We start from the raw sequence: 26523 nt of genomic DNA on the forward strand, positions 1-26523 counted from the left end.
GGTGTCTTTTCCTTCTCTTGGCACACGGACTACATCGAGTAGAAGAGCAAATAAGAATGGAATTTCCAACAGTGAATAAACTTATCACTTCTGTGAAGAATGTAGTTGTGAAAACTCCATTAAGATTGTCAGACATTCATCTTCCTCCAGAACCTGCCTTCACTTGTTGGGGAATATGGCTAGAGGCCACAGACTACTACAGGGAATATTATGAAGAAATCCTGCATCTGGAATTCGGTGCGATGGCAGGTTCATGCATGTATGAATGCTAACGGAGGGCATTTTGAACATTTCATGTAGGAAAGAGTTTCATGTGGTATGCTGGTACATTCTGTTCCAGTTTGTTTCCCATAATTAATGTAATGTGTGAAGGTTTATGAATATTTACTCCAACTTGTCCTCTTGAATTCCAACGTCATTTTCATATTGTGATCTTTCCTACTTTCAAAAACATCACTCAAACTTATTCATCTACCAATGCTATCTCTCCACTGACAGCTCAGAACATATGCTACTGCTTAGTCGAGCAGCTTGCCTCCTTCTTCCCAAGTCTTTCCAGCCCAAAGTTTGCAATACCGTATTTTTGTATCACTACTCTTTTGTCAAAAATCACCCAGAACAAATAAAACTGCTTCTCTGGAACACTGTGAGGATCACTGGAACCAAACTCTAATTGTGGCCTTTACATCCTTACTACAACCCCTAAATAATCCCATAACCAAATGAAGAGATTTTTAACACTTTATTTACAATCCCATTTATGTGATTACCCTCAATGAAGATCTTTCCTTATATTAAGACCTAGTTCCTTACAGTGATCCCCATGAGGAACTTTCACTTGCAACAACAAAGTAATTAAAACTAAGAGGACTTTTCCTATTAGTGAAACTCACAACCTGACTTTTCACCCCGTTTACCAACATACCATCTACTGTCAATTTTACAACGTTGTCGAGGTCTTTCTTGCTGTTGCTCACAATCTTGTAACTTATTTATAACTATTGTTCTATCCAGTATTAACACCATCTACAAAAAGCCTTATCTCCGATTTCAGTTCTTTAGGCCTACTCATCATTTATATATAAGAAAACATAAATGTCCAATTACACTGCCTTGAGGAATTCCCCTCTTAGTGTTTACAGGATCAGATAATGCTTCACTTACCATACTTTCTCATCATCATCATCACCATCATTTCCCTTTATCCAGCTGTAGCCGGGTTGGGGCAAATATGGTTCCTCTCCACTTTCTTCGGTCTTTCCACCACTCCTCCTCCAACACTGTGTCCCAGTCCAGGTTTCTTTCTATAATGCTGCATTGGATGGTATCCTTCCATCTCAATTGTGGTCGTCCACGGCCTCTCCTTCCTTGGATTTGCATTTCCATCACCTTTTTTAACATTCTTTCGTCGCTCATTCGCTTTACGTGCCCAAACCATCTTAGTCAGCTCTTCTCTATTCTATCATTCATTTTTTCCACTCCAATTTCTTCCCGGATTTTCTCATTCCTTATTTTGTCTCTTCTACTCTTCTGTATCATACTCCTCAAGAACTTCATTTCGGCTGCCTGTATTCGACTCTCATCCTTCTTTGTCATTGTCCAAGTTTCTGCTCCGTAAGTTGTTATGGGTACATAATACATCTTGTACATAGTATCCTTTGCTTCCGTTGGCACATCTTTGTCCCATAACATGTTTCTTACACTATGATAGAAACAACTTCCAGCTTGAATCCTTTTATTAATCTCAGCATCCAGTCGAGCATTCTCCATTAATTCACTCCCTAGGTATTTAAACGTTTCCACTACTTCCAGGGGCTTGTCTGCAAGTCTAATCTGACCTTTCCCGTCTTTCTCCTCTCTATTTTCTAAAAATATAGCTACCTATTCAGTCAATCTTTTCTTTAGTCCAACTGCGCTCAGTTTTGTCAGTAGTCTCATGATCTACCCTATCAAAAGCATTAGATAGGTCAATTGTGATATAGTCCATTTGAACTGCTGAACGTAAAATATCTGCTATATTTTACTCAAATCCTACAAGTTGAGCTTTAGAGGAATAAATTTTCCTAAGTCTGAACTGCCTTCTATCAAACCAGTTAGTAATTTCACAAATATGTGTAATATAATCAGAAAGAATGCTTTGCCAAAGCTTACATGCAACACATGTCAAACTGACAGGCTGTAATCATTGGCTTTATATTTATCACTCTTGCCTTTATACACTGGGACTACTCTTGCAACTCTCCATTCATTTTCTATAGCTCCTTCATGCAAACAGTAATCAAATAAGTTCTTTGAACGTGGTACTAAGTTTTAATCATACAAGAAAGAAGAAGAACCTTGACCTTTGAGGAATCAGTGAGAGGGTTCATGAAAGACAGCATAGGACTCGCAAATATAACAGTGTTGGGGTTAGTAGAAAATAAGAGTTGACCATAAGAGGATAGATAGAAAACATGAAAATGAAAACTCTGACACAATAAGTGGAACCAATACGAGAATGGAAGCCTTATGACCACAGTGTCATGCTCCCTTCTTGTAAGCCCTTGAGGCTAAGGTGAAACAGTTTGCTATATGGCAAACCCTATAATATGCACACTGATTGATCAAGAGCTTAACTGCAATGAGAGAAAAAGGTTATGTTCATTTGGAAGAAAACAGGTCTCTTATCCACTTTGTCCAGCACAAATTCCAAATGCAATTACTGAGTACAGGATAAAAACTATAAGTGCAAAACATGGGCGCCCATATGACAGTTTGTAGGGGGGGGGGCGCCTTGACCTGGGGGTATTTATTTAATATTCTGGAAGATGAATGGCGACTTGTATTCCAGGGTAGAATAACACCACGGTATCCCCTGTCTGTTGGTGGGGGGTGGTACTACCACTTCTACGTAATACCGACTTCTAAATCATTTTCTTGAAAGAAAAACACATGACATCAGATTTTTTCCTTTCCCTGAGAGCTAGAGAGGGGCCGCAGCCAAGTCACCATTCATCTTCCAGAATATTAAAAATAATACATACCCCCAGGTCAAGGCCCCCCCTACAAACTGTCATATGGGCGCCCATGTTTCGCACTTATAGTTTTTATCCTGTACTCAGTAATTGCATTTGGAATTTGTGCTGGACAAAGTGGATAAGAGACCTGTTTTCTTCCAAATGAACATAACATCTGTTTAGTAACACAAGTTGTCCTCGGACACTCCCGGCACTAAAAGCCATATGCCATTTCATTTCAGTAACACATGTTAGAAGAAAAGGATATGAAGAGCCAAATACATTACAGTCATTTGTAGGAAATTTTCTAATAGAGAAGATGGGGGCAGAGAAGGGACAGGAAGAACAGGATAAGAACAGTAAACTTCTTCTTGAAAGGTCTGCAACAAGTATTCAAAGTTATTCCCTTTCTTTTTAAGAATAATTCAATAAATAAACTAGATCAAATCAGTTCTGAGGTCACCTGGAACCCCTCACTCACATTTCCTTGCTGATACCCAAGTCAGGCAGCAACAGCAGCAGAAGCAGCAGTACTAATTAATGTAATGTTTGATTCACTGCTAGAAAGAAAGTGGTGGTGGTGGTGATGACATATATTTAAGAGGAAACACAACTGGGTAACTATTCACTCTCAAAGCTAATGGTGGTAGTGGTGGTTATTATTTTAAGAGGAAGTACAATTAGGCAACCATCCTCCATTAACACTAACCAGAAAAAAAATAGAAAATATTCAACACTTTGAAAGATCAAGATATTGGCAAAAGGAAGAGAAGGGCCATAAAGAGCATGAAAATGAAAGACTCCCTAGGCTTCAAAAAACTAATACCATCGATGTTGGAAATAAACAAGAATTGACCAAGGGAGGTTGGAAAGATAAAAGCAAGGGCCCTGACACAAGTAATTTTAAGTGATGCCAGACTCAGCTAGGAGAACCGTGATTGCCAAGCCATGCTCCCAACTTGAGAGCCTCTGATCCCCTTTCAGTTGCCTCTTACAACAGGCAGGGGATACCATGGATGTCATTCCTACCGCCCTCACCCACGGGAGGTCTCTCAGTGCTAAATAATGAAAAAATAGAAGAGGTATGATCATTCAAAGAATAAGGCTTTTGGCAAAAAAAAAGGGAAAGGCCATGAAAGGCACGTAAGGCCTCGCAAACATACTATTGTCAGGGTTAGAAAAGAACAAGAGTTATCCAAAGGAGTTCAGATAAAATAGATGAATGCCAGGAGCCTAGTATAAGTAAGTGGCAACAATATCAGACCCAGCTAGGACACCCCTGGTTGCCGATCAATATTCCCAAGTTGAGTCTTTTAATCACCTCTTGTAACAGGCAGGAGATACTGAGGATGTATTCAATTACATCCACCCACAGAGAGTGAAACAGAAAACTAGAGAATTTCATAAGTTCTAACTATGATAAGGAACATGACCAAAAATTGTATTATATAACATATGACACCAAGCAGTCTGATGGTGGGTTGTGAGGCCTTTCACATAAAGTACTTTCCATTATACAAAATAGTCTCCACTTTTTGGGTTAACATGCCTTTGTAACCATGAGTTAGCCCGATATGTACCATTGAAAGGAGCTTGGATCACTGCCATTCAGCAAGCTGGTTAAGCTTTACCTTAGTTTTACATTTTCATACATTCAAATACTGGGGCAATACTTTAATTAAGGCTATGGATGCTACTTTTCCAGTCATAGAGCTCTGCCTCTTCTTTGTTGCCAACAAAAATCTGTGTGTGTTAGTGCAAGGATAAACCACAACAACAACAAAAACAGGATCACTAGCAGTGATGCTGGTAGTGATTATTATTGTTTTAAGAGGAATTACAAGTGGGTAACCATCCTCTCTTAAGATAAGACTAGAAAAACCAAACCAAAACCCATGGTGCAACACCCCCGAAGAACCATGGCCTACCAAGTGACCGCTGCTCAGCCCGAAGGCCTGCAGATTATGAGGTGTCGTGTGGTCAGCACGATGGATCCTCTCGGCCGTTACTCTTGGCTTTCTAGATCGGGGCCGCCATCTCACCGTCATCTAGCTCCCCAATCGTAATCACGTAGGCTGAGTGGACCTTGAACCAGCCCTCAGATGCAGGTAAAAATCCCTGACCTGGCCAGTAAACAACTATTAGGTAATTTGCCACCTGGGCGACTGTCCTAAATGCAGATCAGTGTTGATAGATAGATAGATAGATAGATAGATAGATAGATAGATAGATAGATAGATTGATTGATTGATTGATTGATTGATTGATTGATTGATTGATTGATTGATTGATTGATTGGTTGGTTGGTTGATTGCTTGGTTGATTGATTGATTGATTGATTGATTGATTGATTGATTGATTGATTGATTGATTCATTCATTCATTCATTCATTCATTCATTCATTCATTCATTCATTCATTCATGTACTTCTCCCTTAAAACAATAATCACCACCTCATCCTACCACAACTTGCAGGATGTCAGTATGATGATCATGGGATTGCAATGAATTTTGCATTACTTCCACTTACCCAAGATACCTTTCTTTTTCTATCCTAACTCTGGAATAAGAAGAGGTTGAAGAGGTTGTTGATGCTGATAAAATGGGAGACCAAGTTTTGAGGTCAAAATTTGACAGAGCTTTGAGCGGCGTAAATAGGAACAAGGCACCCGGAATTGATGACATACCCTCATAATTACTAAATGCCTTAGGAAAAAGCAGCATAGCGAGGTTATTCCATTTAATGTGTAAGATATGTGAGATAGGAGAAGTGCCATCCGATTTTAGACAGATTGTTGTTAAAGCTATTCCTAAGAAAGCAGGTGCTGATAAGCATGAAAACTACCTCACCATTAGTTTACAGTAGTATCTCACATTTGCTAAATTTTAACACGTATTATTTACAGAAGAATGGAAAGAAAAGTTGAAGCTAATTTGGGATAAGATTGATTTGGCTACAGAAGAAATGTAGGAACACATGAAGCAATCCTCGGTTTATGTCTGATCTTAAAGGATCTAACTAAGGACAAGCCCACGAACATGGCATTCGTAGATCTAGAAAAGGCATTCAAAAAGTTTGGTTGAACCAATCTGTTGAGATTCTGAAGGTGACTGGGATCCAATACCAAGAAAGAAGGATTATGTACAATATGTACAGAAATCAGTCTGTAGTGATACAAATTGCAGGCTATGAAATATAAGCAGCAATGCATAAAGGAGTGACACAAGGCTGTAGTTTGTCCTCTCTCTTTTTCAGTGTTAAATAGAACAGGGAGTAAAGAGGAATTTGGAAACAGAATCACAATCCAAGTGGAGGAAATCAAAACTCTGAGGCTTGCCTATGATATTGTTATTTTATCTGAATTTGCAAAAGATCTGGAGAAATTGTTGAATGGTATGGACACAGTCTTGAAGGAGTAGTACAAGATGAAAATAAATTAATTCAAAACAAAAATAATGAAGTGCAGTCAAACAAAGTGAGATTAGGAAATGAAGTCTTAAAGGAAGTAGATGAATGTTGTTATTTGGGTAGTAGAATAACTAAAGATGGCAGAAGCAAGGACCATCACCCATGAAGGTGGACACTTTCTGCAAATCCAGATTATCAGGTTGTCTGAATGAAAAGCTTACATTTGGGGGTTTATAAATGGAACAAATGATCGAGTTACTCAATTCTATTGCAATAATTTCTATGTCATTTTCATCTGTGATGAAGGTTGCAATAATCCTGATATCTGGTTTAGTGAAGATGTCACTTCCATATTGGCCATGAGGACGTTTGACTGCCAATCTCATTCCAGGGATTTTAGGACGTCGTTGATTAACATCCCTATGTGTTTGTCGTACACATAAAACATCACAGTTATGTTTTAAGCATATTTTATGTAAAATATCTTCTTTATAAGAAGACAGTCCTTCAATGTTAAGAGAAATAATTGTAAAATTGGGCTCTGATAAGAGCTGTCCCTACTGGAATGAATAATTTCAGATAGTAGTTTATTGATGCTTCTGGAATGCTGACGTTCAGTTCAGTAACAGAAATTCAATTCCAATTACCTATGCAGGGGCACCACGAACAGGATTCAGCTTCACCTCCAGAAGAAGGGATAGAACGATAGGACACATCTTAGGAAACCCAGGACTTGTTCAGTTGATTTTTTAAGGGAAGTGTAGACAGTAAGAATGTTAGGTGTAGACAAATGTATGAATATGACAAATAGATTAGAGTAGATGTAGGATGCAGTAGTTACATAGAAATGAAAAGATTAGCACCAGATAGGACAACAGGCAGAGCTGTATCAAACTAGTCTGTGGACTGATGACTAAAAAAGAAATGACAACAACAACAGCAACAACAACTCTTTTAGTCATCTGTTGTTATTTTCCAGCCCCACTGATAGTAGATTTGCAGGGTCTTGGAAATTTTTCTCTAAACCTTCATGGACTATTTTTTAAACTGTAACTTTTCTTTAAGAGTTTTAAACTCCTTTTCTTATGATTATTAATAATACATAGGGTACTGTTATTTTACCCCCCAAAATGTTAATCACTAATTCTGCCATTGCTTAACCTTAGTGCTAGTTAGGTTCCATCATCATTACTGACATTTTGTTGGAGTCCATTTAAATAGATTTTTTCATGATTGCACTTTGACCCTAAGCATCAAGGAAAAAAGGAAATATTTCAGAAATTTAGAATCCTAGAGATTGAGAAAATTTATTCTGGTAGGCATAGGGTTCACAAGTCACATGATTCCCCCCAAGTCATGATTTGTAACCACTGCATTCAATCCTTGTAAATAGAATCAAATAAGGAGACCATGATTCATGAACAGATGGATGCTTTCATTTTTCTCTATTCCATGTCTCCTGGAACATAATTAGTAGGCATCAAGTATACCGAAAACCAACACACACAGACCGATATTTAAACAAAAATTCGAATCACCATCCTGGGCAGAAGCGCGCCATGATGAAGACTTTGGTGGATCGCGCCCTTCGTGTCTGTGAACCAGAGTACATCGAGAAGGAACTACGGCATCTTGATCTAGCCTTACAAACCAATGGCTACACGGTACAAGAGGTCAGGAGAGCACTCCACCCCAGAAGACAGCCAGCGAATAGTAAGCAAGAAGAACCCAGGAAGAAAGGTATCGCTTATTTGCCGTATATACGGGACGTCACGGATCGTATTGGAAGGCTCCTTGAACGTCACGAAGTTAAAACCATTTTTCAGCCGACCCAACAGCTACGAAACATGTTACGTTCTGCCAAAGATCCACGTGACCCTTTAACATCTACTGGGGTCTATAGGATACCTTGCAGCTGTGGAGCTGTTTATATTGGCACGACTGGCAGAAGTGTCAATACTCGCCTGACGGAGCACAAAAGGAATTGTCGCTTGGGACAATACGACAAATCAGCAGTAGCGGAGCATGCACTGCTTGACGGAAATCATGAGATCCGTTACGAGGATACTGACATACTGGCCACAACATCCCACTTTCACGCCCGTCTCTACAGGGAAGCAATCGAAATACATAAACATCCAGATAACTTTAATAGAAAGGAGGAAGGACTGAAACTCAGCAAGGCCTGGTACACCCCTTTATATAACGTACGGCCGAAGTTTACTAAGATCAGGGACATTACCGTCAACCAACCAGAGGATCCATTGCTCGGCACGACCCAATCGGAAGTCGTGCACTCCGAGGTCCAATCAGACGACAGACTTCTCGGAGCGACCCAGTCAGAATCCATGCCCGGCGCGAACCAATCAGAGGTCGTGTGTTCAGATAGCCAACCAAACGTCAAGCTGCTCGGCGCGACCCAATCGGAGGTCGTGCTTTCAGATAGTCAATCAGCTGTTGGTTTGCACAGCGCGAACCAATTGGAGGCCACACATTTACATATAAATACAGCTGCTTCCCAAACAACTTTTGCAGTCACCAGCGGGATACAGGAGAGCGTATCTACACGACGCCACAGAAGATGACTACCGCAGCAGTAGTCGAAACGTCTGGGAGAAGCGAGAGGAGTGGACCACGGCATAACAGCCCGGAAGAATTTTATTATATTTACTTACACTGTTTGTACTCAATATTCATTTATTCTTGTCACTGGCCATATCACAGCTCATTATGTATCCACCTCCATAGAGTAATGGTTAGCTTTATTTGCTGCCATCTTCGGAGGCCCGGGTTCAATTCCCGGTGCTGCCAGAGATTTGAATGGCAGGAGAGGTGATATAAAATGGTACAAACAGCTCACCTCCATAGGGAGTGTGCCTTAAAAAGAGTTGCACCACCTCAGGATGAGGGCACAAGTCTAATTTTTAGCTAATTATGTCATCATAGATTGTTAATGTATGTTATGCAGTATATTTTTAACCTTCCTTTGGTTTATCTTAGTAGTTGAAAACTGGTAGAAAACACCTAATATATCCTCCAGTTGATTCCATATCATATATTCAATTTTCCTTTAATTCTCTTTCTGAGTTCTTAAAAGTCTCTATAATTTAATACTTTTATCTCCAATTTCTATTATTCATCCCTTTTTCTCCCCTCTTCCTCTTCCCATCATATTTGTTTTACTTTTCTCCACGTTAATCTCATTCTCCATTATTCCAATTTCTCATTTTTTACATCTGGCTGTTCTTGAACTCCTTTCCCATCCTTTCCTCAAACAATAATTTCATTAGCAAACAATGTTGTTTATTCTTATACAGTTATGAGGTTCTTGTGCCTTTTCATGATATCAACACAGTTGTAAACAGTAGAAGTGACCACTCATATAATTTCTAGATAATTTAAAAATTTGTAGACCATAGCTTCCAGCTTTGATATAAAGTAACGAATTATTCAATTTGAATTTTTTGGAGTTCGCTATACTCCATCTGTATGTTTGGATTGTTTGGAAACACTTTCTGCCTTATAATATGGACCATGTAAAAAGAAATCATAATAATCATCATCCTCATCATGTTTATTAGCTGCCAGAGATTTGAATGGCAGGAGAGGTGATATAAAATGGTACAGACAGCTCACCTCCATAGGGAGTGTGCCTAAGAAAGAGTTGCACCATCTCAGGATGAGGCTCTGCTGTTTCCATTCTCTTCGGTCTTGGGCAATATCTGGGCGTAGATTTAAACTCTCTTCAAGTCATTTGTAAAGTGCATCAACCCATCATCGATTGTCCTTTGGGTCTCTTTCTAAGGTCTTCAATTACATCTGCTTCTGCTCACAACACATTCAAACCAGTATAGTAAACTTTTGCATACTTTTCTTCTGGATTGGTGCAATGCTGAATTTTTTTATTATGTCTGTGTTAGGAAATAATCCAATCTAATAATAATAATAATAATAATAATAATAATAATAATAATAATAATAATAATAATAATAATAATAATAATAATAATAATAATAATAATGATAATAATAATAACTTAGTTGTTAAAGCAGTTCCTTAGAAGGAGATTTTTGGCTGATTCCCAGTCATACCATACAGTTTTAGCTTTATACAGTATTAAATGTTGGTTTGGCAAATACTCACTGTGTACTGCATAAGCTAATATTTCATTTGTTAATGAAAACCTAAGTTGAGTAGCCACCATTAAATTTATTTTACTCTATGAAAGTTTATATGTTATATATTATGTTATATGTTATACTGGCAGTAGGCCCTACCTGTTGTTGTGATATTTTACCATATTTTTTAGTGTAACATTGTATATATAATTTCAGGTCATCTGTGGTTCGACTGTAAAGAACTGAAGTGAAAGCAATATGCCAGACCTTGTTGAACAGATGTACTGCGCTGAGCAGATACATATTCCACCTACATTTCCATATATATTAAAACAATATGCTAAAGCTGCAATTCGTACTCAGCCATATGATCTCCTACGCTGGTCAGCAGCTTATTTCCGTGCAATGGCAAATGGAGATGAGCCTCCTGTTAAAGTGAGGCTTGAATATCCTCCCATTGAGCTGCCATCGGGCCTTACTCCCGGCTACCTCAAAGTCTTACTAAAGCAGGTAATGTTCTTCATATCATGATGCAGTAACTATTTCTAAGTCTCAATAGTTAGAGTTACATGGCACAATAGTACCATGTCTGTAATGAAAATACTGGTAACATTGAAACGACTTCACTACCCTTCATAATAGCACTTATTTATCTTACCCCAGAGGTAATAACTTGTGACACATAGTACAGCAATCACAGATTCCTAGTAACAACTGTTGATGCAGTACATTCATAACTTACTTGCTAGGTTATATTTTGTGCCCTAGGGTTCTTGACTTTTGAAACTAGGTATAGTTATTATGGTTCCCAATCACTCATTGAAGCAGCACATTTAGGACTTGTAATCTAGGTTTTACAAGGCTGACTGTAGAGTTATTTTCTTCAGGTTCCCAACCTCATGAGAATAAAAGGAAATAAATTGGAAGACAAGACTGAGAAGGAAGGAATCTTACTTTCACCCTGATCTAGAGCTAATGACTTTTAAGTTAGATTCCTTAATACTGCAGTCATCATCAGCAGCATGAGTATCATTGTCAATTGATATCCTTGCAAGGGACATTCCCTTTTAGTTGCACCATCAATTGCCTACGTTCCAAGAATCAGAGTGGTTAGCTGACTGATTACCCAGTAAATTGAAAGTGAAGAGCACAGCATGAGAGAGTGACCATCCTCTTTGTGGTAATCATAGAGGAAGGTCTAAATAGAGTTTTGAATATCCCAGAAACTGTCTAGAAATTCATTTGGACTAAGGAGAAAATTTGCTATTCATTTCATACACTTTTGTTCACTTGGTGTACATTCTACAGATATGACAATCAGTGTGATTGGCAAAGGTCTGCATTCTGCCTATAACAGATTATCTTATGCCAGCTGATTTCATCACTCACTTTACAGTATGAAAGGATGGGTTCAACAATAATTTCTGAGAATACACTTGACTTTTACTTAGAGAACGCAAGATTTCATATAATGTGCACATTTCATTTTTATTCTTATTTTGTAATCAATTTTATGTCCGGCTCCATGGCTAAATGGTTAGCATGCTGGTCTTTGATCACAGGGTTCCCGGGTTCGATTCCCGGCAGGGTCGAGTATTTTAACCATAATTGGTAAATTCCCCTGGCACGGGGACTGGATGCATCATCATCATCATCATCATCACAACGCACAGGTCCCCTACGGGAGTCAAATCAAAAGACCTGCACCTGGCTAGCTGAAGTCCTTGAACACATCCCGGCACTAAAAGCCATACGCCATTTCAGAATCTTTCTTGGTTGAATGGTCAGCATCAGCCCCTTTGGTTTAGATGGACCCAGATTCGATTCCCAGCCAAGTTGGGGATTTTAGCCATGTCTGGTTAATTCCTCTGACTCAGAGACTGGATGTTTGTGTTTGTCCTAATGCACACCTCTTCATATATACCCAATACACCACACTATCAACCACCACAGAAATGTGCAATAATGAATACATTTCTCCATGTTTGGTTGGCATCAAGAAATAATAGCATTAAGCCATAAAACAGGATTTAGTCCATACGTGCAACCCTGTGGATTTGAGAAAAGTGGCAGAGAAAGAATAATGTTATAGTGCTTAGTAAATTATTCCTTTTTTCTCTTAATTTTCATGAGGGCCATCCCTTAACATTATCACATCCACATCACTAAGCTTCCTTGGTTAGTTCTTGTTCTCTTCTGATCCAAACTCTAATGTGATTCTTGGATGTTAATCTTCTGATTTCATGACTACGTGGTTATTATGGCAGGGACGAATGATATTGCTAGAAATGAAGCATCAAATGTGATTTCTGGGGTGAAGAAAGCACTTTGCAAATTAAAGACCACCAATGTAATATTATGTAATATTCCACATCGACATGATTTAATTGAATGGTCTTGTGTAAATAAGTTAGTTGATGATACAAACAGGCGGCTACAGAAAATTGTCAAATGCTTTCAAAATACAGAAATAATTGATGTGAGCAATATGGATCGAGGATATTTCACAAATCATGGCCTGCATCTTAGCAGAAGAGGGAAAAAGCAGCTATGTAATATGATAAGAAAGAAAATACAACAGACTCCAGGAACAACTATCATGACTAATGCCATACCACTGCTGTTCGATAAAGATGAGGAAGTTGCAGAACATTTGCAGGTAATGAAAGTAAGAAGAGTTGAGGAAGTAGTTGAGGTGAGTGCTACCACTAAAGAAGGATGCCTAGGAGAAGAAATTCAGCTGAAAGGGATTAATGTGATTCTACCACAATCATCAGAGACAGCAATACCAGAAAGCACCGAGTACTCAGGGAAAACTTGTGAGGAAACCATTGAGATCGTCAGTAGCAGTTAGTTGGATGAACGAGGAGAGGAGTTACTGGAGAAGTTGGATGTTGGAGTACCATCAGGACGAACTGAAGGAGGGAAAGCTAAACAACCAGAAATAAGAACGTTAAGTAGGACAAGGAAACGACCAGTATTACTAGAGCACGATTTTTTAAGGTAAAAGGTAGCAATAGTTATAATTTAAAGGGAGAGCTAAATTTGTTCCACCAGAATGTTCAATCTTTAAGAAATAAAATTCTAAGTATGGAGGTTCTGTTGGCAGATAACCTACAAGGGTATGATATTTTATGCTTAACTGAACATTGGTTGATAGGGGATGAGATTTCAAACTTTGTATTAGAAGGTTATGCTCTTGCAAGTAAGTTTTATAGAAAGAAAATGAAGTGTGGAGGTTCATGTATATATGTGAATAATAATATCAAATGTAAGCAGTTGGATAAATTTGAACATCTGAATGTAGAGGAGCATTTCGAGGCTAGCTTTATTGAACTAGTGGATTATAAGTTAATACATATGCATTTATAGAAATCCTTCTAGTAATGTTGAAACTTTTTATAATAACATTGAAATTATTTTAGATGGCCTACAGAATAAGAACAAAAATGTAATAATCATGGGTGACTTCATTGTAGATTTTTTTAGGGAATAATGGTGGGCGAGATAAGCAAAGGCTAGAAATGTTATTTTCCTTGTACGGTCTAAAGGCAGTTGTAAATCAACCAACTAGAATATCTGGGGATACAAAGTCACCAGTAGATCAAGTTGTACTGAATGAGGAAATGTGGAACTATGAAATAGAAGTTTATGATACAGGTTTTTCAAATCATTTTGCTCAAATTGTGCATCTAAATTTTAGGATAATAGGAAACCATAATTTAAAAAATAACAATGTAATTTACAGGGAAACTAGAATGTGCAACAAAGAAAATATTTCATATTTTAACCAGTTATTGGCCAAGGAAACTTGGGAGAGTGTATATAGAAATAACTCAACTAATGAGGCCTTCAGTGAGTTTTTAGGTTTGTTCGATTATTATTATCAAGTGGCAATGCCAGTCAAAAGGATAATTGTAAAGAATTATAGGAATGGGTGGATTACAACAGGAATTAGAAATTCAAGTATACGATTAAGGTTTTTAAGCAAATGTGTGAAAGGGAGTAACACCTCATCTGAATTGAAGGATTATTATAAGAAATATAAGAACATATATCAAGAAGTTTTGAAGGCTGCCAAAAAATTGCATAATGAGAATGAGCTAAAAAATTCTAAAAACAGGTCTAAATGTATGTGGAACATTATAAAAAGGGAGAAAGGTACTCTAGTTCCATTAAAAAATAATATTACTCTTACAAATGCAGGGAAAGAAGTCAGTGATCCAGAAGAAGTTGCAGAAATATTTAGTAACTATTTTCTAGAAGCAGTTTTGAGGTTAACGGAAAATTTTTGAAACATCAGTGACAAGAACAAACTTGAATACAGTTCACAGGAATGTATCATCCATGTTTCTTACTCCTGTGACTGAGCAAGAGATACACTGACTGACAGTGACAATGCAACACCAAGGAGGAGTGGTTCGAAAGGGATGAAAGTTGGGGAAAAAACAGAGATGGCACGGATGAATAATTGATGTTTATTTCAAACCGATATGCAGGTTACACAATGCGCACGGCATCGACTCAGTAGGATGTAGGACCACCGCGAGCGGCGATGCACGCAGAAACACGTCGAGGTACAGAGTCAATAAGAGTGCGGATGGTGTCCTGAGGGATGGTTCTCCATTCTCTGTCAACCATTTGCCACAGTTGGTCGTCCGTACGAGGCTGGGGCAGAGTTTGCAAACGGCGTCCAATGAGATCCCACACGTGTTCGATTGGTGAGAGATGCGGAGAGTACGCTGGCCACGGAAGCATCTGTACACCTCGTAGAGCCTGTTGGGAGATGCGAGCAGTGTGTGGGCGGGCATTATCCTGCTGAAACAGAGCATTGGGCAGCCCCTGAAGGTACGGGAGTGCCACCGGCCGCAGCACATGCTGCACGTAGCGGTGGGCATTTAATGTGCCTTGAATACGCACTAGAGGTGACGTGGAATCATACGCAATAGCGCCCCAAACCATGATGCCGCGTTGTCTAGCGGTAGGGCGCTCCACAGTTACTGCCGGATTTGACCTTTCTCCACGCCGACGCCACACTCGTCTGCGGTGACTATCACTGACAGAACAGAAGTGTGACTCATCGGAGAACACGACGTTCCGCCATTCCCTCATCCAAGTCGCTCTAGCCCGGCACCATGCCAGGCGTGCACGTCTATGCTGTGGAGTCAATGGTAGTCTTCTGAGCGGACGCCGGGAGTGCAGGCCTCCTTCAACCAATCGACGGGAAATTGTTCTGGTCGATATTGGAACAGCCAGGGTGTCTTGCACATGCTGAAGAATGGCGGTTGACGTGGCGTGCGGGGCTGCCACCGCTTGGCGGCGGATGCGCCGATCCTCGCGTGCTGACGTCACTCGGGCTGCGCCTGGACCCCTCGCACGTGCCACATGTCCCTGCGCCAACCATCTTCGCCACAGGGGCTGCACCGTGGACACATCCCTATGGGTATCGGCTGCGATTTGACGAAGCGACCAACCTGCCCTTCTCAGCCCGATCACCATACCCCTCGTAAAGTCGTCTGTCTGCTGGAAATGCCTCCGTTGACGGCGGCCTGGCATTCTTAGCTATACACGTGTCCTGTGGCACACGACAACACGTTCTACAATGACTGTCGGCTGAGAAATCACGGTACGAAGTGGGCATTCGCCAACGCCGTGTCCCATTTATCGTTCGCTACGTGCGCAGCACAGCGGCGCATTTCACATCATGAGCATACCTCAGTGACGTCAGTCTACCCTGCAATTGGCATAACGTTCTGACCACTCATTCTTGGTGTTGCATTTGCTCTGTCAGTCAGTGTAGATAAGATAATAAAACAGATGGGTAAAAAGAAGTCTTCTGGTTTAGATGGTTATTCAAACTACCTTATTAAATGTTGTTACCAATACATAATCAAGCCTATCTGTTACTTGATAAATTTGTCACTAACCACTGGTAAATTTCCAGACAAATTCAAGGTAACCAAAGTTGTTCCGATACATAAAAAGGGTAGTGAAGAAGATGCTGGTAACTCTAGACCTGTCTGCCTCCCCTCTGTATTCTTCAAAACACTGGAAAGAATTATGTATGATAGACTGTTATCATTCTTAGAGAAGCATAATATATTAGCTGGTTGCCAGAATGGCTTTCGTAAAAATAGATCAACTACCACAGCATTCATTAACTTTATTGAACGGATATATGCCACACTAGATGGAAGGGTGCATGTTTAGGTATTTTCTTGGACTTAACAAAAGCTTTTGATATAATTGACCACAGCTTGCTTTTAGAAAAGTTATACATGTATGGAGTTCGGGGAATGGCCTATGACTGATTCAAATCATTTTTAGGGGATAGAAGACAGATTGTTGAAATATCATATACCGGTACTGATTTGAGCAAAAATGTAATTAAGAATGTGTATTCCTGTGCCAGAAACATAGATCATGGTGTTCCACAGGGGTCAGTTTTAGGACCATTATTATTTTTAGTATTTATTAATGATATCGTCCAAATTGTCGATGATATTCAAGGAGTGCAATTAACTTTGTTTGCAGATGATATTACTGTTTTTGTAGCTGATGAAAGTTCTGAAGGGTTAGAATTGAAGGCAGGCAATATAGTGAGTAATATCCTGAGCTGGCTTGAAGATAATAAATTAATTTTGAGTAAACAGAAAACTTCTGTGATTAGATTTCACCATAAGATTAATTTAAATATGGAAATTAGTCCAATATCATTTGGAGATACCATAATTGAGTACTCATCATCAACAAAGTTTCTTGGCTTGTGGATGGATGAATCATTAACCTGGGAAAAACATACAGAGGTTATAGGGAAAAAGCTTAGTAGAATTTATTTCATGATAATATATTTGAAAAATAATTTTAATTTAAAGGCTTGCCAAATTATGTATTTTGCATATGTCCATCCCATACTAACCTATGAAATCATTTACTGGGGGAATTCACGATATAGCAAAGTCATCTTTAGGTTACTAAAGAAAATAATTAGAGGAATGGCCGGTGTCAGCAGGAGGACAAGCTGCAAGAAATACTTTAAACTTTATTTTATTTTACCATTGCCTAGCCTTTATATCTTCCATACACATGTATATATGAAGGAGAATGTAAACAGCTACACCATAAACTCTGATGTACATAGGTATAATACTAGAAATAGACACAGTCTGCACATAAAATCACACAAAACTAAGCTATATGAATCAAGTTTGAGTTATTCAGGAGTACATTTAATTAATAAATTACCAGCCTACATTAAGCAGATAAAACCATGTTCAAAATTTAAGAAAGAATTATTCAGATTTGTTTCTAACCATTGTTTTTATTCTATTGAAGAATACTTAGCTCTTGAAAATTAACTTATGTATCACTTTTTTTTTTAAATCTGTGCCTCTTTACCACATTGTATATTTCTCTTTATTTATCATGGCATGTATTATTACTGTTTTATCCTTTGTTACTGTAAATATGATTATTGACGTGTCCCATATCACTGTATGATCAGTTGGACGAAATAAAATACAATACAATACAATATTTTCCCCTCCTATTACCCTTTATCTTGAACACCCTGTCTATCTTCTTCTTTAATAGTTTCAAGTGGAGCCCGTTGCTTCCAATGCTGGAGCTAATAACCTGAGCATTAATGCCTCTAGCATTCAAAACGTAAATTGTCACTTAACAGTTTGTACTTCTCAAAATATACTGTATAAAGTTTCAGAAACTAAAATGACATGTTTTCTCCTCAGTTCCAGAATCAAACTATAGTACAAGAAGATGATCTGTTTGAAAAGTGGAAAGGAATGTGTCTCAATGAAAGTGCTCTCCTTGAGATGCTCAACCTTGGGAACTTTGATGAAGAGTTTGAATTCCTGAAATTCATAGCAGTTGCAGCAGGACACCTAACAAATGTAAGAACTTTTTGTATATTTTGTGTAATTTGATCTTATTTTAATGTAAATAGGAGACTCTGAAGATATTTAAGTCATTTTTTTTATTTAACCTTCATTTTACACATAGTTATTTGGACGAGTTCCTGTAGTCAAGTCCTAGTTCATAAGCTATGGGCCACAGCTAAGTGGCTTAGCAAAGTAGTTCTCAGGGTTGGATACAGGAGCAGGCATCTTGGTTATATTCTGTGTCACAGCCTTTTTTGTGCTCTGGTGACTGAGAGAACACAGTTCACTGACAGACCCCAAACTGTTACTGTGCAAATCTTCCTTGGACTATGTACAGTGCTCATAAATAGTTGAACCCTGGTTTAGTACACTTCTTATTTTGCTATGTGTATGTACATATGTAATGAAGGGTATATGCATAGAAAACCAGCATACAGTGAGCTATGCAAGAACAACAGAAATGCAACAAAATCATAAAGTTAGTAATGTGGGATTTTGAACACAAAATTATCATTCATTGTGTGGCAGATCAGTACTGTGTGTAGCCACCTTTGGCTCTGAGGTTTGCTTGAATATGACGAGGCATGTGCAGCACCAAAGAATTCAACCTGTTTTGGAACTGATTATTCCACTCTTGGGTAGCAGCTTCAGTCAGTCGCTGAATGTTAGAAGGAGGATTGGGATGATGGGCAATTGCTCTCTTTAATTCACATCATGCATGTTCAACGCGGTTCATGTCCACAGAATATGCCAGCCACACTATTCGTTGTATGTCATGCGTCTCAAGGAAATGATGACCGCTCTGGCGGCTAGAGAGACATGAGATTATATCCACTTGTGTAAGACCCTTCCACACAGTGGCTGCAGGTTGGAGAATGTTGTCTCTGTATACAAAGCCAGTCCATATTACTGTGGATAGTAATCAGCGGTGCACATCAATCAAACATAATCCCATCTCAAACCATGAGAGCGCCCCCTTGCTGCTCATGGCACTTCTGGATGAAGGGTTCATTCCATCTCTCACTGGATTGTCTCCAGACTCTAATGCTTCTGATGTTTGGATGCAAGCTTATGGTGACCTAATCAGAAACAAGCATATGCTTACACTATTTCTAATGTCATAGGCTACGAGTTGTTGCCCACCTCACACAAGCTGCCCTATGGCGTGTTTTAAGTAGAGCTTTTGACACAGTCCTCCTTGATATCAGTCCTCTGTTGTGCAGCTGATTTCGCACTGTCTGATCTAACACATTAACTCTGATGGCCCTCCGAAGATCCTGGCAGAATGAGGTGGCAGTAGCAGTGGGCTCACCATGTGCTGAAATCAACAAATACCTATCCTCCCTGTGAGTTTTTTGCATGTAGATCAGCAACAATTTGTGTTTTACTGAAATTGTTCCAAACTCAGGTGACATCAGTCCAATTCTCTTCATCACAAGCAGCAACATCCACTTGTTGCCATCCTTTGCACAGCAAGGTCACAATTCAAATGTGCTATCTGTACACCACCAAACTTACTAATGATGTAAACTGACCAACAGAACAAATGCCTTCTATCGGACAAATGTGGTATGAGGTTAGATCCACCTAATCAATACAAATTTGTTTACTAAATCATTGTATTATTTACATATATGTATGTATATACAGGGATATGGGATTAGTTTCAGCCTGAGTTAGGGTCATCATCAGCCTTATAAGTTAACCTAGAAATCAAATTGGTATAGTACATAATAAGATGTAGTATTCACATTCTGATACATCAAGGTAGCGACCATCTATGTAGTGACACTAACAGGGAAAGTGGAAGAAACTGTAGATTTTATGGTTGACAAAGATATAGCATTGCTGGGAATCAGTGAGACGAAATGGAAAGGGAAAGGTGAGAGGAAACTAAAGAAAGGATACACCTTATACTATAGTGGAGAAAGAGAAGCCAAAAATGGTGTAGGTCTCATAATTAGAAAAGACTTAAAGGAATACCTAGAACTGGTGGAAAACATAAATGACACATTGATTTAGGTCAGATTGAGACTTAAACTGGTGTTACAGATTTAATTCAAGGGTATGCTCCACAAACAGGAAATACAGATACGGATCTAGAGGAATACCTTGAATATCTGGAAGACTATATACAGAATAAACAGGTTGTGATGATAGGAGACATGAATGCCCAAGTAGGTCAGGAAAGAAAAGGAGATGAAGAGATTGTAGGTCCATTTGGATATGGCAAGAGAAACAAGGCTGGAGATGTTTTGGTAGAATTTTGTAGAAGAAATGAGCTGATCATTGGTAACACATGGTTTCAAAAGAAAAACAGTCAGAAGATAACAAAATATAATTGGGATAACAAAATCAAAAATCAAAACTCTGATAGGTTACATTTTGGTCGAGATAGGTAACAGGAAAATGTTGGTAGACGTAACAGCCCTCCCAAGTGAATCTTTCGAAGGAGATCACAGAGTTGTGATAGCTATGTTAAAGATGGGAAAGATACAAAAGATAACTGAGATTAGGCAGAGAAAGCTAAGGATGTGGAAATTGCAGGAGAAGGGAAAAAATGAAGAGTTCCAGACACACATTAAAACAAGTATACCTAAGGAAGACATCGGAAGTGTTGAAGAAGAATGGGCCTACTTTAAAACAGTCATGGTCGAGTCTGCAGAAAAGACCTGTGGAAGAGTATCAGGAAGGAAGAAAGATCATGAAATGCCCTGGTGGAATGACAGGGTAAAAGATATAGTTAAAAGAAAGGAACAAGCTTGGAAAAGATGGCTGAGAAACAGAACAACAGAATGCAAAACAGAACACAGGCACTGCAAGAAGGGGTGCTCCAAGGTGGTTCAAGAAGAGCAAAAGAAATGCTGGCAAAAATTTACTGAATCTCTGCTAGAAGATACAGCTGGAAATAAAAAGATCTTTTTCCAGTTTGTTAAAAGGAAGAAAAACCTAGGTGAAGGTGCTAACTTCATTAAAAATGAACAGGAGGAAGTGATGACACAGAAGCAGGATATATTGCAGAGGTGGAGAAAATACTTTGAACAGCTTTACACCATGCAAAATACCTTGGTACAACGAGAAACCGAAGAACCAGATTTAGTGCAGATGGAAGATAAGGAAAACGAGGTGTCCATAGCAGAGATTGAGTGGACCACTAAAAAATGAAACGAGGCAAGGCAGCTGGAATTGACGAGGTCACCATAGAAAAGCAGCAGGAGTAGTTGGTCTACAGTGGTAACAGCCCTCCCAGACACTCTAGAGTGGATGAAAGCGGTCATTATACCAATTTTCAAGAAAGGTGACAGGAAGCAATGTGAAAATTACAGAGGAGTGACACTGATACCTCATACAGCTAAAATCCTTGTAGGAATCTTGGGTAGACAAATAAGAGACAGAGTAGAGGGAAAATTGGCAGAACACCAGTATGGATTCAGAAGAGGCAGGTCCACATTTGACCCGATATTTACATTGCATCAAGATGGAAAGATATTGACAATATAGAAAGGACATAGTAGTAACATTTCTAGATATTGAAAAGGCATATGACAGCGTCCCAAGAAATTTGGTTTGGAAGACATTGACAGAGGCACAGATTGGGAATAAAACTATGCAGATGGTAATAGCATTGTATCAAAATTGCAAAAGCTGTGTTAGAACCAAAGTGGGTCAAACTGAATGGTTCATAGTTGAGACAGACTTAAGACAGGGAAGTGTATTGTCCCCCTTACTCTTCATTATCATCATGGATAGAATTCTACATAATATCAAGGAGAAGATGATGGATGAGCAAATAAAGTCTATGCTCTTCTCTTTGCTGATGACATTGCAGTTTGGGAAGGTAATGAAGAGGAAGTACAGACACAAGTTGATTTATGGAATGAGGAGATAAGAAATTTTGGAATGAAGATTAGTTCTTTGATCATGACGAGAGGTAACAGAAAATCCAGGGGAGTGATAAAAATTGGAAATGAACCTCTTGAAGTAGTGAAATATTTGGGCAGCATGATATCACAAGATGGAAATTTGGATGGAGAAATTGATTTAAGAATACAGCAGTCTGCAAGTTTCTACCAATCTGTGAGAGACATTGTATGGAACAAAGATGTGCCAATGAAGTGCAAGAAGGTTTTATACTCGTCCTATTATAAACCTATACTGACCTATGCTTCAGCAGCCTGGACATTAACTGAGCCGAACCAAAGTAAGATACAAGCAGCTAAAATGAGGTTCTTGAGGTGCGTACAGGGAAAGACAAGACGAGATAGAATACGAAATGAGGAAATAAGGAGAAGCGTGGGAGTGTGTAAACTTCAAGAAGAGATTGATATAGCAAAACTAAAATTGTTTGGACACTTGATGAGAATGCCAGGAGAGAGAATACCAAAGAGAACATTCATGGATACAGAGACTGGAAAGAGGCCTAGGGGATGTCCTAGAATGAGATGGAGGAGCTCTGTTGTGGACTGTATTGTAGATAGAGGAGTCTATGGCAATAAAGTACTAGAAGAGGAATGGTGGAACGATCGAATAAGGTGGAGGGCTTTGGTACACTACTCTACCCAGAGAGAATCTGGAAAAGGGAATGGATGAAGAAGAAGAAAAAGAGAACTTGTTGAACATGTTAGCATATCTGAAATAGAGTAATACAAAACACAATGGTGAACTATCAGTTACGTTTGACTATGAAACATGGAATGGAAATATACATTGGTAATGTGTACAATTAGGGATGCTATTTGATGGATATAGTTAAATGCTATTACATTGTTTGTGGGTCCTTTAATATATCATAGAATGTATAGTGCATTATTAGCCATGATTTGGTTGTGAAATATAAAAATATAATTATAATCGTGATAATATGTAGTCAAAATTCAAAGTACATTTTCTAATGGTTAAACATATGACTGTTGGCACATTGTTTATGGATCACTCCAACTGTTATATACTCGATTAGTTAAATATTAAGAAACAATGTTAGGTTTTGGTCCACCCAATCAATATACATCACTTTACAAGTGAACTATTTAATTAAAAGACATATTAAATATATTTAGGAACATGTTTCATCTCTGTTTGAGACTTCATCAGCCATAAAATCACGTGGTAGATTACAAAACTCAAAATTCAGAAAATGAAAAAATGGAAGAACCCAGTGCCTTTTAAGGACATCTTTGAGAAATGCAAAAGATATAAATATAACTACATTATTTACACAAATTAACCTCACTTCTTGCAAAAACTTTTGTTGTCTTCAATGTTAAAAAATGAAATATAACTTGAAAAATGACAAGCCTGCCATAACGTCTCATACGGAATCACTGTCTATTGTTGCTGTCCGTATTTAAAGCGGAAGGTCCATTTTTAACTGTTGAGAAAACATTGGAGAAAAAATATACACATATTTAATGAGGTAGTTTAACACTTCCTGCAAACAATCTTCTGCAAAGTTAAATGTGAACGACCTTACTTGAAAAACATTCCAAGCATTGTTGGAATCTGGTAGTTTCAGTGTGTTGACTGGGGAGAAATTCTGGGCTTGAAAAAGGATTGATACTAAATCCATATCAGAACATTTAAAAGCATTAACTTGTAGAATTTTCTTTCAAATTGAGCTATTTTGGTAGAAGAAATCTGAAGCTTTATGAGACTGCCTGTTGTATAGCAAAGACCAGCACTGCATGACCACCATATTCATGGCTTAAATCTTAAGAATATTTCTTTTTGAAAAAGACAAGGTCATAAATGAAACTCCCTATAGCTGGTTTAGACCGAGCCTCGCTCTGACTTGTTTCTCGCCACGCTACTGTGAAGTTCCTTTTTCATTGCAGGTAATAGGTAGAATTCGCAGGGTGCTAGGTTCGGTAAATGTGAATGTGGCACCACCTCAATGTCTTGATTGCCTGATGCGCAGGTGTGTTATCCTGGTGCAGGATCCATCCCGTTTGAGCGAATTTTGGTCTTTTTTCTGTAATTTTTCTTTTCAGTGGCCCCTTTAACAATTCACAATAGTAATCAGCAGTAACAGTATGTTGCTTTTTCACTACATGATCGTACACAATGCCCTGCTTATCAAAAAAGACAAAGTGCATGACTTTCCCTGCACTCGCCTGAACTTTGGCCTTTTTGGGTCTTGGACTGGAAGGGCACTTTGCTGTTTTGTGTCTGGGTCATAATGATGGAACCAGGACTTGTCACATGTAATAACCCTGTCCAAAAAATTTGGTTCCTGCCGAAGTCTCCCTTTCCATTCTTGAAATGCAATCACACGGTGAACCTTCTTTTCAACATTCATCACACATGGCACCCACTTCACTGAAACTTTTCTACACCCTAGAACATTGCGTATAATGTCTTTGGCTGATCCATAGGAGATGTTTATCATTCCAACAATCTGTTCAATGGTTCAACGGTGGTCTTCCCTCAACGTGGCATAAATTGTGTTCACATTGATTTCGAAGTTGAGGGTCTTCCGGGGTGTGAAGCATCCTCAAGATCAGTTTTACCCTACTTAAAGCGTTTGTGCCACTCTAAACCTTGCATTTTTCCCATGGCTTCCTCTCTGTCAGCTGGCTGCAACATTTCCACTGTTTATGTTGGAGATTTGTCCAGGAGAACACAAGATTTCATTGAAGCACGCTGCTGCAGCTCGAGATCCATGTTGGGTACAGCGAACACGGCCCCCTTCCTCAGCTGCTCCCCTGCAATGGAGAAGCCTGAGGTGAATGATATGCTTTGTACTGTATCACTCAATGTCAGACCTTTCCAGTACTACCACCGGCAAACTCCAGCGCAGATTTTTTTTTTGCTTTACGTTGCACTGGCACAGATAGGTCTTTTGGCGATGATGAAAAGGCCTAGGAATGGGAAGGAAGTGGCTGTGGCCTTAATTAAGGTATAGCCCCAGCATTTTCCTGGTTTGAAAATGGGAAACCATGGAAAACCATTTTCAGGGCTGCTGTCAGTGGGGTTCGAACCCACTATCTCCCGGATGCGAGTTCACAGCTGCATGCCCCTAACCACATGGCTAACTTGCCTGATAAATGCAGGATTAATGAAACACAAAAAACAATCATTCTGGTTATTTTCTGACACCCCCTCGTATAATGTTTAGAAAGGTTTCCCTGCTGCTTCACCTAGCCTTTCCAGGTTATTACCAAAACCTTCCCATGACTTCTTCTTGGATTCAACAGCTATTTATTTCACTCTGTTTCTTTTACCAACATACAATTCCCTGTCTGCGTCTGTCCTTGTTTAGAGCCATTTCTGATACACCTTTTTTTGTGTTTACAAGCTGCTCTCACTTCATCATTCAACCGAGGTGTTCACTTTTAAATATCTTTACATACAGTTGTTCCTAGGCATTCCCTTGCGTTCCCTTGTTGTTTCTACTACAGCATCCCTGTATGCCACCCATTCTCTTTCTGTATCCTGAACCTGCTTACTGCCCATTGTTTGGAACTTTTCATTAATCATATCCATGTACTTCTTTCTAATTTCCTCATCCTGGAGATTTTCTACCTTTATCTTTCTACAGACAAATTTCACTTTCTCCGTTCTAGGCCTAGAGATACTTAGTTCACTACAAATCAGTTAGTGGTCTGTATCATCGAAAAATCATTGGAAAACCCACACATTCCTAACAGATTTCCGGAATTTAAAGTTGGTTATGATATAGTCTATTATGAATCTGGTGCCCCTTGTAGTGGTGAATAGCCTTCCTTATGCTTGAAGAATCTCCCACGCTGGTATCTTCATCTTGTCGCGATGTGGGAGCTTGTCTGCCTAAGTGATCCTGAGAGCTATACCGGCAGGAGCATAAGCTTCTGGTAGGGCCACCCAAGCCGGAAAGGTCAAAGGTGATAGGGCAGACTAAAAAGGATACCCTGGTACTCCAGGTTGGGGGTTGATCATGGGGCTAACAACCCTATATTGGAAAAATCAACTCGTCACGAAACTCATAGACAAGAATAGCTGGACTGATGATAATGGTAAACGACCCACACGAGGAAATGGAAGTTGCAAACGGAAATATAATATGTATATAGCAACCTGGAATGTACGAACCCTGAATAAACCAGGAGCCCTAAACAGTCTGAA

At 39.0% G+C, this 26523-nt stretch overlaps 1 protein-coding gene across 1 annotated transcript in view; it reads left to right on the forward strand.

Moving 5' to 3' along the window:
- LOC136866152 (uncharacterized) overlaps positions 1-26523 on the forward strand; it is a 63634-nt gene that overhangs the window by 10837 nt on the left and 26274 nt on the right. Inside the window, exons 2-3 of the mRNA XM_067142869.2 lie at positions 10742-11035; positions 18274-18435. Of these exons, the coding sequence (XP_066998970.2) occupies positions 10784-11035; positions 18274-18435 (414 nt within the window). The 5' untranslated portion in view covers positions 10742-10783. The remainder of the gene's footprint in view (positions 1-10741; positions 11036-18273; positions 18436-26523) is intronic.

The sequence above is a fragment of the Anabrus simplex genome, chromosome 1 (genome assembly GCF_040414725.1).
Source record: "Anabrus simplex isolate iqAnaSimp1 chromosome 1, ASM4041472v1, whole genome shotgun sequence".
In the NCBI taxonomy this organism is placed as follows: domain Eukaryota; kingdom Metazoa; phylum Arthropoda; class Insecta; order Orthoptera; family Tettigoniidae; genus Anabrus; species Anabrus simplex.